The sequence below is a fragment of the Aplidium turbinatum genome, chromosome 11, assembly GCF_918807975.1.
Source record: "Aplidium turbinatum chromosome 11, kaAplTurb1.1, whole genome shotgun sequence".
NCBI lineage: Eukaryota > Metazoa > Chordata > Ascidiacea > Aplousobranchia > Polyclinidae > Aplidium > Aplidium turbinatum.
The window spans coordinates 17,126,697-17,145,048 of NC_137482.1; the positions used below are offsets into that span (position 1 = coordinate 17,126,697).

At 36.5% G+C, this 18,352-nt stretch overlaps 1 protein-coding gene across 1 annotated transcript; it reads right to left on the bottom strand.

The window, feature by feature from the left end:
- Nucleotides 1-9,128: 9,128 nt before the first annotated feature.
- On the bottom strand, nucleotides 9,129-17,519 carry LOC145779858 (uncharacterized). The gene is made up of 8 exons (XM_082591522.1): nucleotides 17,466-17,519; nucleotides 16,582-16,771; nucleotides 15,807-15,874; nucleotides 15,417-15,604; nucleotides 12,823-13,027; nucleotides 12,272-12,352; nucleotides 11,518-11,644; nucleotides 9,129-11,181 (listed from the first exon to the last, which is right to left on the bottom strand). Exons 2-8 carry the CDS (start codon nucleotides 16,760-16,762, stop codon nucleotides 10,613-10,615), a joined length of 1,419 nt encoding a protein of 472 aa, XP_082447648.1. The 5' UTR covers nucleotides 16,763-16,771; nucleotides 17,466-17,519; the 3' UTR covers nucleotides 9,129-10,612.
- Nucleotides 17,520-18,352: the final 833 nt, after the last annotated feature.

Sequence of the window (18,352 nt, forward strand, 5' to 3'; positions counted from 1 at the left end):
CTAAATAAGCTACAGTATGGCCTGTTTTCACAAATTTAAAACAATTTCTGAAAAATACTTTCAGTAACAAGTTTAAAATAATGTTAACATTACATTGAACACAGAAACACATTCTATCTAAATTTTTGAGAATCTGATGAGATAAGATACAAAAGTGCACGGGTTGCAGATGTTGCCTTGTTTCCGGTGCACAAGTAACGCATCACAAACTCAGCAATTCCTTTGCATTGATTTTAAACTGAAAATGAATGGTAGATCCGTTCAAAACCTTTTTTTAGAGAAACGAGAAAAACTTTAATTGTAGAAAGGCAATTCGGAATAAAAACAAAACTCTCCATCACAATCGTTTGTCGAATTCTGCGCGAAATAAAGAAAATTTAAGATTTTTGCGCCAAAACAAAACAAAATCTGATTTTTACTTCGTAAAGGGCATGTGACATTTTCTTGCAAAACATCAAGGACTTTCTGTTTCTGTGTTCTCAGATTCCCGAGTTCTTAGATTTTGAAACGAAACAAAACGAAATTATTTACCAAGATTCTTAACTTTAAGAAAACAAAACCAATGAAGTTTACATCGAAGCTTGTAATAAACTATTATTTGAAAACATTTTCACATCTTTTTTAAACAGATTTAATGCATCTAGCCTACTGTAGCATAACAGTTTAGTAAAAGCAAAAAATCCTTTGACCTTAACTGCAGCCTGTGTAGAGCAGTGACGATCGGTGAGGGAAAGCAAGGAAAGCAGTGCTTACCTTAGCAAAAACTATGCAAAATATAATGACTGAATTCTAGGTTTAACTTCTTATTATTTTTATCACGTCCATTTTAACTTGAAAATTACTGTTTTCGTGGCTAGAATTACTCGTAACGCTTGTGAGTAGTCTAAGACCTCACCAAACCGCATGTCTTGCCTATAAATGCCAATTAACGTAAACGCTTCTGTCAGAAACAACCACTGAGGCTCCAGGTAAGCAACTATCAAAATTGCTTACCCAAGTTCAAAAAACGCCTTCATTTTAACCAATCCTTACTCGTATTGCAAAACGTCACCAGCTGCTTAGCCAATCAGATAGGTTAGACTTGCTTAAGGTTAGTCTTGCTTTCCCAGTGACGTCAATGCATACATTTGCTAGAGCGACTAGACTAACTCGTCAGAATGATCTCTCGTCACGGTACACGCACAGCATCATAATTGCTGTTTTTTGATGTCTCCTCGCCATGTACTTTAGCCTACTAGCTTTCCTAGTCATGCCTTTGCCCTTTTTACAGCGTTGATATAACGTTACTTCGCCAATGAACGTTCAGGTGCGGATGCAATATTTAGTTCGTTAACCCTTTGACCGCCAGCACTCATATTTGAGTGCAAGTCTAAAAACCACAATATCTTGCGAACGGTGGCATCGTTGATGCTCGTTGACCTTTCAAATCAAAGATGAAGCAATGGAGAAGTAAAATATATATTAAAAAAATATAGTTTGTATTTAGACTTTTTGAGATTTTTACTGCCAAACTTGGACAAAAATTTTTGCTTGGATTTTCCGCGCTCGCTTCAGACGAGAGAGCGTTACCGTCGCGCTAGAAACTGTTTTTTCAGTGTTGCCGATAATATTTCAAACATTTTATTAAATTTCAACACCAAAAGAGCTCAAAATTTAGCTTTTATTTGGGGTTGAAGTGAGAAAAGTATGAAAAAAAATGCAGATAACTTTGCGAGGTCAAAAATTAATTAATATAACTGTATAAAATAATCTTTTTACATTTTTGAAAAGAGAAAGAATTGCTCTTCGACATTCATGTGAAGGTTATTGAGGGAAGATTCATACATGAGAAATTTAGGGCCAACAAACTCGTGATCACTCATGCGTGACGGTAGGGTAAATTTTTGGTGGCGGTCAAAGGGTTAAGCTTCTATAAGCAGGAGGCAAACTTATCCAGCTTTTTGTACAAATTGCTTGCGGTTGTAATGTTTAGGCCTAAGTGTTAATTTTTGTAGTGTAGGCCTAACTGAATATCTGAGAATGAACATTCATGACGAATTAAACATTTAGACAACTATTATTCCATGTCTAACACAGGATTTTGGTCCTGCAACGTTAAAATTAAGATTGTTCATGACTTCTAAACATTAAATGGATGTATGATCACCACATAGGCGAAGCACAATTTGACAGATTTTTATTTTTGATTTGTTTTGGAAATGCTCTCAGAGCGCACCAAATTGGAAGTGTTTTTCAAAAATTTCTGGGGGAGGCCCCCCAGACCCCCCGCTGGAAGTGTTGCCTTCGGCAACACGCCTTCGGGCTTCGCCCGACGGTTACGCCCTTCGTGCCTACTACCTTGCTGCAGCATATTTCCAAGTTGCTTTCCCAACGGTTTAAGCCACCGAACGTCACTGGTGTAGAGATACCTACAGGTGTCTTGTCGAATATTGCTGCGTCAAACCTGTAATTCTTCTGGCTTGAATGACAAGCTCTTGAATACAAGCTCAATAATCCGGCTTGAAACGAAAAAGTAAAAGTATCTTGTCTTTATTTTATCTTTTTGGGTTACAAGAGTGGGCTGCATTAGGTCAGCCTTGTCAAATTTTCCACTACATATTTGCGTTGCGCTGCTGTATTGTCACGTGAAGGCAATTTGGTTGATTTTCAAATTAGTTTTGAATGACCGACGTCGAAATTGCAAATTTTTATGCTAAAAATGTTTAAAAATTTTCTTGTCTAAATTTTCTTTCAAATCAAATTACGAGTCAAGTCAAAGCACATTTGAAATTACTTTTTAATTAGAACCATAAAAGGTCAAGTAAAATTAAATAATTAAGTTCTGTTCAAATTTTTTGTTTTTCATCGATTCCATTGATTCTCAAAACTTAACACAGATGAAACTCTAACAGTTTACAACTAAATATCTGAACAACTGTAAAGAAGAATAACAAGTGCTTGTCTACTTGGGGCAGGTTGTGTCCCTACAACTTTCCTGTGTGGACAACTACAGCATAGATACCGATAGGCTATGTCAGGGATGCCCAAACTTTTTCCCACGCAGGCCAAATTTGATAATGCAGAAGTGCCCGCAGGCCAACAGTTCTGATAATCTTATTTTGCGTCAAAGAAGATGCATATGTGCAGTAGCAATGTTGTATTATTTAATATCATTTTCATACAACAAAGCAATATGCAGGTTTAAGCATTTTGATATATAGGCTACCTACATATCACGGGATATGATAAGTTAGGCTGTATAAGTTACAGTAGGCTATCTGCTTTTCCATCAGAAATTAGCATATCCAGAAACTTTGTAAAACACAGCTATGTTAGTGTCAAAGATGAAACTGACGTCTTGATTTCTATATCCAGGTCAAGTCTGATTCGAGGTTGTGGTAGACAAGCATAAAATGTCACGAAGGTGGGAGTCGCTCAGCTATGATCTCAAGCGGTTCTTGTTCAAGTTCATAATCGAGAACGCCTGTTCAGTGTTCACACAAACACATTGAACCAAACAAGCTCAACATTTTGGAAAATTTGTTTTTATCAAGCTTCTGATAAAAAGGCACGAGTGCATGACAGAAAGATGGTGGTGTCCGCTTTGCAGAAAAGCTCAATAAGCAGCAGTCGTTTAATTTGCTACTGCAGTCTAAGGCAATAATGACTCAACAATTCAAGTCAAGTCAACAATGATTCTAACTTTTCTCGCCTGGATTTGACTGTAAAAAATATTGTCTTCATTAATTTTTTTAAAAATGCAAGTTGAATTTGTATGATTTCTGTGTGTCTGCGGGTCAAATATAACACATTTTAAAACAACAGCCGCAGGCCATAAAGAAAAACGTATCGCGCGTATTTGGTCTGCGGGTCGAACTTTGGACACCCCTGGGCTATGTGGACCAAACAACTCTCGATAAATACACAATTCATTGGCTGCTGTGCCTGGATATAACAACGTAACCTGCGGCGGCCTCAAACGCAAGAAGAAACTCTCATATGTGTAAATAAAAAAAAACTTAATTCTCATTAAACTAAGTCATAAATGAGAAGCCAAGAATTTGATCACGTATTGACGTATCTAGTTGATCTTATCAAGTTTATTATCTTTAAAAGTTTTTACAAAGTTTATAGTTTACTGTGGCCTTCTTACAAACACTTTCATGTAGGCTACTTTTCTTTCGAAATTAGGCTATCTTGAAAAAAAAAAAGATAGATAACTTTCCGAAGATTTAAGACTCTTGCCTGGTGTTGTGACTAGTGATTCTTCCTTTGCGTTACTTTCTGTTCAGATGTTCAAGATCAGTGATTTTGCAATAATTTCCACTCTAGATAAGTCATTGTCGCTTTTATGTTTGATGCAGTATGGTCGTAAGAGTCTATGGCTTCAACTTCATTAAATCTCGGTGAAACTGACTATTTGTGAGATCAATATCGAAACTTATTTATTTGTGCACATTGCAGTGGGCATATACAAACTTGATCTTTTGATTGTGAACATAAATACTTGCATTTTTGATCGGAATTAAGCATCTTAAATTTTTTATACCATCGCACCAAAAGAGGAGAACTTGCAACAGCAAGTCTGCACGTTTTATTGTGATTTCAAAGTCTGAAATTAATTTTAAAAAATAAAATGTTTTGATGTCAACATTTGTGTAACTGCGACAACTCTTCCACTAGAACAGGGCTGCTCAACTGGCGGACCGCGGTCCGAATCTGGACCTTCTGGGTGTTAAAGGTGGACCTCGGGCTTCTGGAAGAATAACCTCATTGCCACATTTTAGGGCCTCTTTAGACAGATTTTCATTAGGGAAAAGCAATTTTTTGTGATTATCCAAGAAGCTGGGAGCTTCGCCCTCAGACCCTCCAACACTTTGCTGTCTTCTCTGATGTGCGATCCACACTACAAAGAAACGCAATACATTTTTTTCTTTTTTATTGCTTTGTTTGTGCCAGACAAAAATTCAAGTCTTGTTACATACTACCTGAAAAGCGTTTCGGTGCTTGTAGGCTACGGGTTGTTTAATTTTCGTGGTTAAATATGAAATATTCACCGGACCGCACAAATATTCAACTTGTCAAAATGGACCTTTGCTAACATTAGTTGAGTAGCCCTGCACTAGAATACCAATAGCCTACCCATGATACCACAATAGCGACTAGCATTAGTGAAAATTAAGCCCATCAGCACGAATTGATGTTTTCTTCTTTTAGATGAATTTTAATGACTGTTTGTTTTGGAAAACGTGGTTATCCAATGTTTAGCTGGCAAAATTTAATTATAAATTTTTCATTACATAGCCTATAATTTCATAAATATTGCATTATTTTTATTAGGAATTTTGAAAATTATGTATTTTAATTATATCAGTGGCTTTAGGATTCATATTAATTCATATAGGCCTATTTCTTTTAATTGCATTTTTTTTTAAATGAGCGACTATGCAAACGATTGCAAAAAGCAATGCACAGATGTCCTTTAGCGACTAATCCTCTGATATCTTTGAACAATTGCAAAGCAATTCATATTTTGCAATTCAAATCATACAAGGCGTTATTGGTTTCAAAAAGATTTAATAGATTTTTCTAACCTCCTTCCAATAACAAGCTTTTAGAAATCAGTAGTTTTGCAAATACAAATAATCTGTAAAATAAACGGTTCATTCTCAGAGTAACTATAGACATTGTTTTCAAAAACTTTTTCATATACTGGGTAGCCTTTGTTGCTAGTTGACCCTAACCTAAGGCAGTCGGTAGGGTATTTGATTGTTGCGGAACTTTTAATATATTTTGTATTGGTGTTTGAACCTTTTTTCAAGTGGTTTTTATCAGATTTATTTTCCATAAGCTATCTTATTACAGGTGACAAAATTCTACCTCTAAAAACTTTACTTCAAATACTGAAAATAGTTTTATTTCTCCATTAAATTTCGAACTCTGATGCATTTCACATTAGCCACAATGCCAAGTAAAACTAAGCGCAGTCTTTAGTCAACAAGGGAATATGATTCGCTTCGCAAGCTAAGATAAATAAAGTAAAGAAGAAAGCCACCTTTCACCTCACAACCGCAAATTAAAATTTTATCATATCAATGTTTTCTTCGCCTTTAGATAATGTTTATTTGCTTTTTTACTTTGACTTCATCTTTGACAAGATGATAAATCAGTTTATGTCGGTGTTGCTCCGATATCCTATCTTTAGTCAGACTGTGTGATAATTTAATTAATCATACACATTTCTCAACGACTGAAATGAGCTTCAGAGACACAGTTCACGGTCAGGGGCGGATCCAGAAAGTAGCTTAAAGGAGAAGGGGGCGATTTCAACAAAACGTAATAATGAGTAGGTCTACATCAATCCGACCTTGCAAATACACTGTGAATAAAGTTACATTTCTGTGTTTTAGGGGAGGAGTCGATCGCCCTCATCGCTCCTCACCCCTGATCCGCCAAAGCTCAAAGACAGTTGTCGCTCGTTGTTTAAAAGTAGACAGCAGATACAACGTTCTTCAGACCACCTGAATCTGTGTAAAGAGGACAAATTTTGTGAGCTGGGTAATCTTCGGAACGTATTTCTCTTCCAACGCAACAATCTATTTTGAATCTAACTATCAGTTTGCGTTGTAGCCTAGTAGTTATGATTTAACTACTAATAGTAGATAACTACCAGTAGTTACGATTTGGTTTGAAACTAATCATAATCATAACACAGATTTGCAAAAGAAAAAGTAGGCTACGTATGAAAAAAAACATTTGTTGAAAAAGTAGCCTAGGCGTAAAAACTTTTTCACTTGAAAGTTGAATCAAATCATTGAGACTGTAACTTTTTGTCGCAGGACATTATTGTGTTTATGCTAAAAAAATAATTATAGCCTACTGTAATTGATTGAATATGTGCCGGATTTGATATAAGCATTGGCGATCATGGTCGTCCAAACTTTTGTCATTTGACATTCCTATAAAATCTTTAGTTTTGATTGTTGTGTTACTGTAGCAGTGTAGCTGATTAATTCAAGCTTTTTAAATATGTTAATCTTCGTCAATACTGTAATTACTCAAGTTATAAGTGAAAAATGACTTGTTTGTTGAATTTTGATGGAAAAAATACAAAAAATATTAAATTGGTAGAATATGTGAATTCGCAGTCTTTTTCAAAAGAACGGAAAAATATATTGTGTAACCGCAAAAACAAATTTTACAGCAAAAGCGCACTAAAGAGCACTTTATCATCATCATGTGTCATCGTCGAGCCGAAGGTTGGCTGTCAACAGTTTCCATATCTTCTTTTTGTTTTTCCTATACTTGACGAGTCAGGGTATCGTTGTATGTAACTCCCCAGTTCGTCTCCTTCTTCTGTTGCATCTTTTTCCTTTCACCATACCTTCAACAACCAATTGATGTAGCTGGCCCTACAATTTTCTCAGAATACGTCAACGAATATAAATTTTTGTTTTGTTAAATCATTTGCTCGTCTGTCATACACTCCAATTCTGTTTCTAATTTCTTCGTTTGATGTTTCAATATCTTTCTGTAGGTAAGTAGCCTACAAGGGTTGAAAACAATTTTTTGTGGATTTCTTTAGCAAAAGTCCAGTTTTCATTGTTTTACGTCTAGTGGCGTAGTTAGAGGGGGGGGGGGGCGGACCGCCCCGGGCGGCACGTCTGGGGGGCGGCACTTTCAGACAGGACGTTTTGTGTTTTTGTTGATAATGCAAAAGTACATGGAAAATAAAAGCAAATAGAATGGCAACGTTCAAAACAGTGGCGTAGCCAAGGGGGAGGAGGGGTTTGGGGGTTACAACCCCCCCTTTGGCACGCATGTAACGTCACGATATTGAAAATGATGCTTTCAGTCTCTATGTCTCTAAAACAAAGTTTGCCTAATTTTAAACAAAACTCCATTAAAAGAGCGAGTTTTGCCAATACCAAACATTCAAATATCTCAGCCAGGAATTAGCAACAAGAAAACATAGAGACTTAGCTTTATTAAGTTACCGAAAAATTCCCAAGAAAACATGATCTTATCCTTTTGCTATGCCACCGAACAGCACCATTTTACAGGAATATTTATACTATAGAGGATTTATACCCACAATTTTGTTGAAAATGTATCCAAAGTGATTTTTCAAAATTTTCTGGGGGAGGCCCCCCAGACCTCCCGCCGCTAGGTGTCGTCTTTGGAGAGGACGCCGTCGGGCTTCGCCCGCCGGCCCTTAAAACCCCTCCATTTCAAAATTACTGGCTACGCTACTGGTTCAAAGCATACAATAATTCCACTTTAAGTCAATTAAAAAAATTACATTTTCACATGCTTTTTCTTGAAGGGGCGGCAAAATCTGAATCCGCCCCGGGCGGCACATTCCCTAGCTACGCCACTGTTTACGTCATAACTGAATGGTTGTAGCTCGACTTCTTCTTTTACTTTATGAATGAAAAGTTCCATTTTACATGATGAGAGACCCGAGATATTTGTAAGTATCAACGTGCTTTATTATTGTTTGCTTCGGTTTGATTTTCATTTTCATTAAGCTACTTCTTTCTATCAACATTGTCTTCGTTTTCTTCCTCAAAAAATGTTTCGCGTTAAACCATTTGCTACCACCTAATCAGTTTTTACATGTAATTGATTTTACACTGTCAGAATGTAAAAAGAAGGGTTTACTGTCAAAGCTGCAATCAAGACAGGAACTGAAGGTAAAACTGCCTGTCAATGTTTCACTCTAACTCAGTGGTTCCAAACCTTTTTAAGTGCACGGAACCCTTTCAAAAAATTATCAAGCTTACGGACCCCTAAATTATTAAGACTGACCCTAATTAACCAATAATTTTCCACAAAGGAAGCATTGAGGTTTTTCTGTTCCATCGTCTCCAAAGTAACGGTAAATCGTACGATATGTATTCTTCATTATATTTTATTTTTTAGCCGCCATTGCAACCTGTTCTTTTGCTAAATAACCTGTCCTATTGCTAATGTCTGTTAACAAAATATGGCAACAATTGACGGTTCTACATTATTTTCGTACCTACAAGTTGTTGCCTTACATCCACGCGATCCACGTGAAATTGATTGAATGTTTTTATTTAATTCTGTCAATGTCCAGTGCCCTCACGGACCCCCAAGGGGTCCATAGACCCCTTGTTGAAAACCACTGCTCTTACCGTTAGTGCGATTTGTGTGAAACTCATAAAAAGTATGAGGAATATGCTTCGTACTTCTTGTCGATTTTATCTTACGGTTTTTTCTAAAGTAGCTTACCCAGCTTACTGTCGTAACTGGTAAGCTATTTAGGGTCTGTCCAGCGTCGCATTTTTCTTTTGAAATTCAACTTTAACAAAAACAATGAATAGGAAAAAATACGATTTCGGGTCAGTTATTTTAAATCAACAAAAATATCATAAAGTACATTTAGACATTTTTCAACTACTGTTAAAAATATGTACCAGCCTCAACAAGCACAGATGCCGCAAATTGAATCGTGCATCGCCAAAAATGAAGTAAAACGTGATACGAAACAACACAAATGCTGTTACTTGTTAATAGGTTTGTTGAAAAAAGAATTCTTCATTTTCAAACGCTCTGTTCACCAAACGGCAACAAATTTTTAAGCGTCTGATGTGACAATCACTCAATAAAATTATCCAATAATAAAAAAAACAAATCTTAAACAAAATTTTACATCAGCATAGACATTATTTGATAATAATCTAGTGATGATTGTATTTGTATGTGTGGTAGATATTTTGATGAGACACAAGACATACTTAAATCCACGCTAGATCGGGATTTCAAACAAGTGATACCTCTCTTCATAAAACGAATGGTGGAAGAGCATTTACTTGCACAGTCTTTTAAGCCCAAGGCGAAACTCTGACGAAGCACATATCAAGATCATGTAGCTGCGTCTGTGTCATTTAATGACATGCTTGAAAGTGAATACAAAGCAGAGTGCCTTTTCTGTCCATTCATTTTGTCTAGGCCTTTAACCAATAGATCTAAGCCAAGATTGACCAAAAAAAGCAACTGATCAACAGCAAGCAATGAGCACGTGCCAGACCAGTGACGAAACTGAAAAACAATTCAAAACATTGTTTGGCTCCATTTCTTCACCAGATCTAAGTCTAGTGGTGTTGATGAAGGGCAATAAGAGGTAGCTTCGTTTTCCATCAGAAAAAAAAAATTAAAAAAACACACAAAAATAAGGAAGTGTTATATAAATAAAATTACAATACGGAAAAACAGTATATCATTTCAGCATTCTTGCCAACTTTAAAGGACGGGTGCTGTTCAAATAATGATAATAAGTCTTTGGATTCATGATTCATGAACATCTAGCTAAATGAATAGTAAAGTAGTTATACAACAGTTGCATTGACGCTACACTTACATAATATTCAAGGCAGTGAAATCAATTAGACATCGACCAACAGACGTTTGACTTTGGCAAAATAACCAAGTCAGCAAACGTCTCCATTTGTTGTCAGTTTACCGACTAGCGATGTACAACGACGAGCATTGCTTGTCGGGAAAACTTCGACCATTCCGCTTTCTCTTTCTGTATAACCACTAACCAGCTATGGTCGGAAACCTTGACTCCATTGATGAACTGATTTGCTGAATCAACCTTTAAAACTTAAAGAACGTTGTTGTTTATTAAAGTTCTAGGACTTTCGATGAAAGGTTCGGTAACGCTGATACTGCGAAATGTTGCCGAAGGTGTTGTGGCTTGACTCCGAGCAAAAGCCAAAGCATCTACGCTACAGTTCAATCTGCCGTTGGGTGTCATGAGAGCGCCGCATGCTGTGCTGGGACGAGAAAGAATCAGGGAATTATTGCGATTGAGAGCCACATTTCCTGGACATGGTGTATTTAAAACAGGGTGGCGAAGGGGCTGAAGATCAGCACCCATATTCTGTTGTTCACGAGGCGAAAGCATGTTTTTCAATTGCGGAATCTTGCACTGGCCGTTCAATGAAGCTGCTGCTGATACGACAGTGTTTTGCTGCATGTAAATTGACTGAGGATTTTGCGTTGTTTGCTTTGAGAGACAAGCATTCGGTTGGAAATCTCCACGCTGAGTTACATGTGTCAATACTGACAATTTTTTTGGGGGATTTGAAAAGTTGGTGGTCTGCATGTGCTGTGACGCGTTGTTGAATGGTGACGCGTCAATTGCGTCTTCGTCGCTCTGTACTGATTCTCCTGCAAAAATGCAAAGCAATACTTCAGTTACAAATGTATAAAAAATATTTCAAAATTAAAAATGTAAGTTTCGAAGTCACCTTACATTTTTTACGACATACCCGACAGTGAAACAATAAGATTTCATAATCTGTAAGAGCAATTGGTCAAGCAGATATTCAAGCAACATCTTTTGACTAGTTTTGTAAACAAGTTTCTTGTTGAATCTATTGTTAAAAATTAAAACGTTTTTAAGATGAGAATAACCTGACTGTTGCGTAGGTACAGACAGTCATTCCCACTAACTTATAATTTGCGACTTAGCAATGGGAAAGGGATGCAACATGGATGGATCACCTTCAGCACTTCTTCCGGAGCTTGTTACTTCTCTTCTTCTTCTGTCCTTTCTTGGCGTGGTCACAAATACTTGAGTGTAGAGAACTGCTCCCACGGCACAACCAACAAGTGGCCCGGCAATGTAGACCTGAAAATGTGACATTAAAAGTTTTACTATCCCGGTGTTTGTTGACTTGTTAGATCGATTCGTTAGACCCCATTTATATAGAGCAAGTCAAGGTTAAGAAATGATGCATTGTAAGTACCTACCTCACTGATTGCCAGTTCTCTCCGAATGGTGTTAAAGAGCATTAGTTTAAGATTTAAAAAAAAAATGTCACCAATTCTACATTTCAATAAATTTACTGCGAAAACAGTATGACAGCTTAGCAAATAGAATGAAAAAAATTGCGCGCCTTTGGAAAAAATTAATCGATAATATTGTGGTCTATGCTGCCAGTCTATATCAAATCATTGCTCATTGGTATCACATAAAATCATGTCGTATGCAAATATGCAAATAAATGGGTATGCAAATAAAATCATGTCGCCTGACTCAAACATAATCCACAAAATTTTACGCACAAAGTTTGCAGTATTAGGGTTTGCTAAATGGTTGAACAGCACTGTGTTAAAATGTACATAACTCGTAATCATTCGCGTTTATATCAGACTAAAAGAATTCGCCACTGGGCACCAAAGCATTACTGAAATGAAAGGAAACTTGAAAATGTGGTCATCTTGTGTGCGAATTATCTTATTAGTTGCCACCCACCCATAAGTCCTTCCACTGGTGTGATAAAACAGCAGGAGCTATGGAACGTGCTGGGTTAGTACTCGACCCTGTCAATTGACCCTGAAACAACACCGCAATCACTTTTGTCGCAAATGGACATTTTGTACACATTTTACGTACACTGGCTTTCCTTTCCTTCATCAGTAAGTTGCAAAGAAAGTCATGGAATGGACGGCGAGATGACGTAATGCTTCACACAGCCAAACGGTCTACTCTTGTAAAAGTTAAGTGTGCTTTTTGCAAATTTTAATAATATAGATAAAGAATAGGAGTGAAGGCAATCGCTGCAAGGAAAGAATCGGCCATCCCCACTTAGTGGGGGCACAACTGAATTTGGTTGATGATAAGACTCGCGTGTAAGATTTCCTCTTTTCCAAAATAGCATCAACAAACTGATTGAGAATTAGTGACAGATTAATTTTACAAAAAGTACAATGAAACAATGCACACGCTTACAACTTTCTTCTAAATATGAGTTCGATTTGTAGCTACAACTGTCGAGGCTTACACCAAACAAAAACAAAACTTACCGCCCATAAACTGTTGGCCAAGTATGCCATCCCAACTGGAAGTGCTGACGAGCCTAACTGGCTTTTGCTGGTAACATAACTGGCCAGCCACGCAACAGTGAGAATAAGTGCTTGAAGAAGCTCAATTCCAAAACCTTGAAAAGAGGTTAGGCTTGTATTGACATGAGATACAGTGGTGGCTTGAGAAATTGGGTTTGGCATCATCCTGAAAAAGAATCGAAATTGAAAAAATCTCTTTCGCAATTGAAGCGGTATTTAACAATTGCTCGATAATGTTCAAACATTTTGTCTTTCTTCTGGTATCGCAAATTACACATAGCCCACTAGTACAGAGACAGTGATTTTACACTTATGAACTAATATTACACATGGCTGGGATAGACATGGCGAGACATAATTTCCGTATTCAGACCAAACACTAATTTGAGGTTGCTGAAACACTATATTGCTACACAACTAGATGAAAAGCATTTTAATCAACCACTATTTTCTCGAAATCCAACTCAACTAAGATTTCAAAAGACATAAAACATTCAAATTTATAATAGACAATGCTTTGGAACATATAGTAGAGCGGAAACATGTTCACGTAGTAGGCACTATAACTTTATATTGCTAATCAGAGCAGCAGAAAACACAATTGAAAAAGAATGTTAAGTAACGTCATTACCGATGGCCGCCACGAGTAACATAAATCACATTTCACTGTTGGAAACATCAAGGGAATCAACATCGTGAATACACGCCATTAAATATTACGTCGGTGTAAAATTTTTGTTTGAATGCTAATTTTCTAAAATTTGTCTTAAACCACAGCATTTTTCAGCAAAGGATTTCCGTTCTCGACTTATAATGTGACTAATAAATCTGCTGATGTCACCATAAATGATTATTAATGTTACACGAAAGTTTTAATCAATTCTATACGGCGTTATGATAGCTTTACCTAAGCTAGGTTTCGAGTTTCACCTTTGGAAGAAGTCGTTATCTCGGCTTTTAAATGATACAAGAATGAAGACAAATGATCATACCCGAATGTTTTGAGTTTGGTGGAACAAAAATTATATTGCTACCGTTGCTACCTACTACATTTTTACACGTGTGTGTGTAGTAACTTAAAGTTAGTCTTAATCTAAATATCAGTATATCCGCCCTCCCAAGGGACATTAAAATAAGAGACACGAAGCTCCGATTATTCGTCCACACCGGAAGGGTCAGTTATCAATTTGCCACTCCGACTGAATTCTTAAACTTCATGATAACCTCGTTTTCAACCAAATATTTACCTCGTTTGAAAAACTTTTCCAGCCCGATATAGATTGAAGAACTATACAACATTTTAAAAATTGCACAAAAAAGTTAGACTGTTGATGGCCATTAAAATTATATTCGACACCTCTTAATCTAAAACTTTTACCCTCTTACCCACAATCAGTTGCATTCCTGGTTGCATTGCAATCTCCCAAATTTAGATATTTCAACAGCAATGAAATTTAGTAATCAAAGAATCAATATCCGTTACTTTGTAAGGTTGAAAACAATATTTGATTTATGCCAAAATCATGGAATATCACGAATTTCAACGCAAAGATACGCTAGGGTTTTATTAGATAGTTGTTATTGGAAAAACAAGCAACCAGTGCATTTCAAATGAAGTCACTGATAAGGAAAAGTCTTTCTGTGCATGAGGTAAAAGTTTTATTTAGTAAAAGTCATGGGTAACAGCGAAACCGCTATGTGTAAAACGCAATCTGAGAAGGACCAAAACAAATCCATTTTCAAAGCATACGTAACCACATACTCTAACTCTTGACGGCTTCTCAGCTCTCTGCTAAGTATTTCATTGACAGCTTGCAATATTGGCCTTCCACGTGCTTGATGTTTACTGATTATGATTAGTTGTTGGTCGTTTGGTTATTTTAATCCTGTTTAATTTATTGGGTGCATAATGTCTCTTTTAAATGTTAGTGTTATTGGATTGTTTGTGTCCTTTTTTCCAACCGGTGAGTTGTGGATTTGACAGGGTTATGAGACTCTCAAATGAAAATTAGGTTTCTGTGAGCATGTCAGAGTAATTGTGAAAATGTCACAGTTTTATTAAAGAGGGCTTATATTCAAGTAGGCCTGCCTACAAGCACAAATATGTTTAAAAAGCTTGATATGAAGAGAATTGCAAAATCTAATCGCTTCAATAAGACTTCATTTCTCGCGCGGAAAAAGCATGTTGAAAATGTAAACTGACGCAAAAGTAAACCGATACAATTAGGCCAGTAAAGGTGTGACCTTTAGTTATTGAGTGGGTATTTCTGGACTTTTTTACTTTAATCATCGTGCTAGACACTATCTTGGAAGCACAAGTCTGTGGGGCCAGAACTAAAAAAAGGCCCACACACGAACGGCCGCTACATCATCGAGATATTTCATTCCAAGAGTGATCGTTGTTTACTACGGAAAACGACATCTAGATTAACTTTAGAATGAAGTATTTCTTAGTTGTTTTAGCATCATTAATGGTTGCATTGACGTAAAAACTACCAAATTCATCTTACATCTTAACTCAGTAGGCTAACAAGTTTTTGAGTTTTTTTACTTACCCAAAACATAAAGCCACTGCGCTGAATGCACCAGTTATTTGAGCTATAGAATATATCGCAGCCTTCAACAAAGTGATGTGGCCAGCTATCACCATGGCCACTGAGATAGCAGGATTCATGTGACCTCCACTGATATTCTCAAAACATTGAATGAGCGTCGCATATGTGAGAGCTACTCCAACGCTAACCTGCGTACAAACGGTCAGAGAAATTTATGCTGCAGCCTTGGAGGTTTGCAATTGAGGAACAAATATATTTGAATTTAATCGTACAACTAAACATCGATAACTGGTTTATGATTATAAACATTACCATAGCCTAACATCACTTACAATAAGTGTTGTGTTTAACAATTATAAATCAGAAAAATGCTATTCAAAATTAAATTACTTGAAGAGTTTCTCCTGTGTATACTTGATTTTTGTTGGTAAACGTGACATCCAACTTCTCATTTTTTACTGAAATGTGTAAATGAAAAAAGTTAGGCGGCTGTAAAGTTAACAAATACAAGAAACGACTTTAACATTGTCGCAAGGAAAATATCAATGCGCAGACGTTGGTTAGCCAGTAATTGCTCTGCAATCTACAAAAGATAACTTAATCCAAATCCATTAGTGGTCATCGGTCAGTTTCAACTAAAAGTCTGAGCTCAATTAGACGCTGGTACACGGTGAGCCATTAATTAGTTTTGTGTTGCTGCTGCAGTATTGCTTTCCAACGTATATCAACGCTGCAAGATGCACGTTTTCCTATTGGAAAGCCGAACATACATGCTTCTTTTAGAGGAGTTCGGTATTCTAAAAGGCGGTCACATTCACACGAGCTTGACGTGTTTTGCAACCAATAACATCAATTCAAACGATGAAATGGTTTGTTGATAAGTGATAACTTTACAAGAGAAAACTGTGGCAGAGCAGAGGACTTGCTTGATTGTAAAAAAATTGCTCATTAACATAGAAATCTAAGTAAGATAAAACACGGGGTTTAACATCATCTAAATTAAACACAAACGGTAAAGAAACTGATCCTTTCCGTCTGTATTGAGCTTTCATCCTAACAAGTAAAGATGATATATGACTGCAGTTTGTGGTACAACTTTTGAAAACTCATTGTTACAGAGCTAGTGTAGATTTGGTAATATTTGTTGACATGCAAAACTACTCACAATTGGATTGTGGTGTCATGTGGGCAATACAGACGATGAATAAAAAGATGAACGTGGCAAGAAACTCTGCTGCTGCGGCACGCCATAAATCCACGTCTTTCAGCTGGCTTTTCAGGCTCTTTATAACTCTTGTTTTACTGTTTCCGCTTTTGGTAAAGTTGTCATTTCGTGAGGACTTCATGGCGATAACCTGAAAAAGTGTTAAAACGTTTAGCGGCCTGATGTAGTGGCTACGCTAGACTCCACTGGAATCGAGGTTGAAGAATAACAATAACATCGAAACATAATAAATAAAAGTAACTTTTTCTTGATAGGTTATAGTTATTTATTAATAAGGAACGGGGAAAGGATAAGTGAAAATGAGCTAGCCATGCTCTTGCAGCAAGGTTGGAGAGTAAAACGTTAGACAAAATAATAATTGAATAGATCTTGAGAAACAAGAAGAAATTCAAGAGAACTAAAAAAAACTAACAGAAAATCATGATGAACGAAACTACAAATTGGTAACATTCGGAAGGAACAGCAAAAGACCTTTAATGTGAAAGAATGTGAGAAAACCATTGGTCAAAATGGCACAGTTGGCTATGACTGCAATAAGGCTAGTAACAACTAATAAGGTTTAAAACTTATAAAAATAACTATAAAAACATTTTAAAAATGAATACTTTATCACTTAAAACTACAATAGTAGGCTATTACAAATTACAGCCGAAATTAAACCGAAACTCATAAGGAAATATTTGCAGTTAAATCAGTGATATCATGGCTGGCGTAAAGACAAGACTGTGGAGTCGGAGGTAAAAGGTTTTGTCATTTCTATCAATTTTTGAAAAGCTCTTGAGTCTGAGTTTATATTGCTATAGGAATTAAACAAAAATACTTACTCTGTTTCTTTGGACTCGTGACAGCCACGCGATATTTCCCACAAGTATGCAGGTCGAGTGGAGCTGAAGTATTGGTGGCAAAATAATCCAAATAGCTTTGATGGCTGTCAATGATGTGTGTTTCACAGACACTTTTTAACTACAAAACTTATTCAAAACTTAATTTGATGGTAGATATGGACCCAAAAAAAATTGTGATATATTTAAGAGCAGCCAGCATATGCTATGTAGACTAAACACATCTCTTGCTGGTACGGAGCACTATGTCTCTTATTTTTCAAGACTATTCTCTCTGAATGCTGTATCACAAACTCTATTCGAAACGTTTAACCCTTATTTCATATTTCACTGTGCAACGAGTTCTGTGCTCAACCGTGCTCTTGTTATCTTATGGTAAACAAATCAACTGGGCGTGCTGGCTCGTCTCGTTTGAACAGAAAAAACGTGGAATCTCATAATTTACTACTGAAAATGACCGAACATGAGCTACAACGCACACAGAGCAACATTGGCTGTTTGAGCAGTTTTACACTACATTATTCCGAAACACTTTTCAACGTGATTTTATGGTACGTTTGATAGCAAAAGAGAATAGGATTGCGATCAAGAACTATTATTTCACCGTCAAACGTGCTCGCTCACTTATAATTTTTATGAAATGAATAATGTTATGAAAACTTTGTTCTACAACTGTTTGTTTCAGTTTTTTGAATTTTTTTAGCGATTTTTAATTTCTCACTTTGAGTCTGCTGTCCTGTCCCTGTCCCGCTAGCAAGTTGCCATGTTTACACAGTTTTAATGTCATCAAACGTTGACACAACGTAAAAATGGTTAGTTTTGTCATCTGAGCTAGACATACACACCACATGCGACATAATGAATGCTGC

Coding starts and splice junctions, on each gene's coding strand:
- LOC145779858 (XM_082591522.1), bottom strand. CDS start 16,762: ATGAAGTCCTCACGAAATGACAACTTTACCAAAAGCGGAAACAGTAAA. Junction 15,605..15,806: donor ACACAGGAGAAACTCTTCAA/GTAATTTAATTT, acceptor GTTTGTACGCAG/GTTAGCGTTGGAGTAGCTCT. Junction 12,353..12,822: donor TGGCCAACAGTTTATGGGCG/GTAAGTTTTGTT, acceptor GTGTTGTTTCAG/GGTCAATTGACAGGGTCGAG.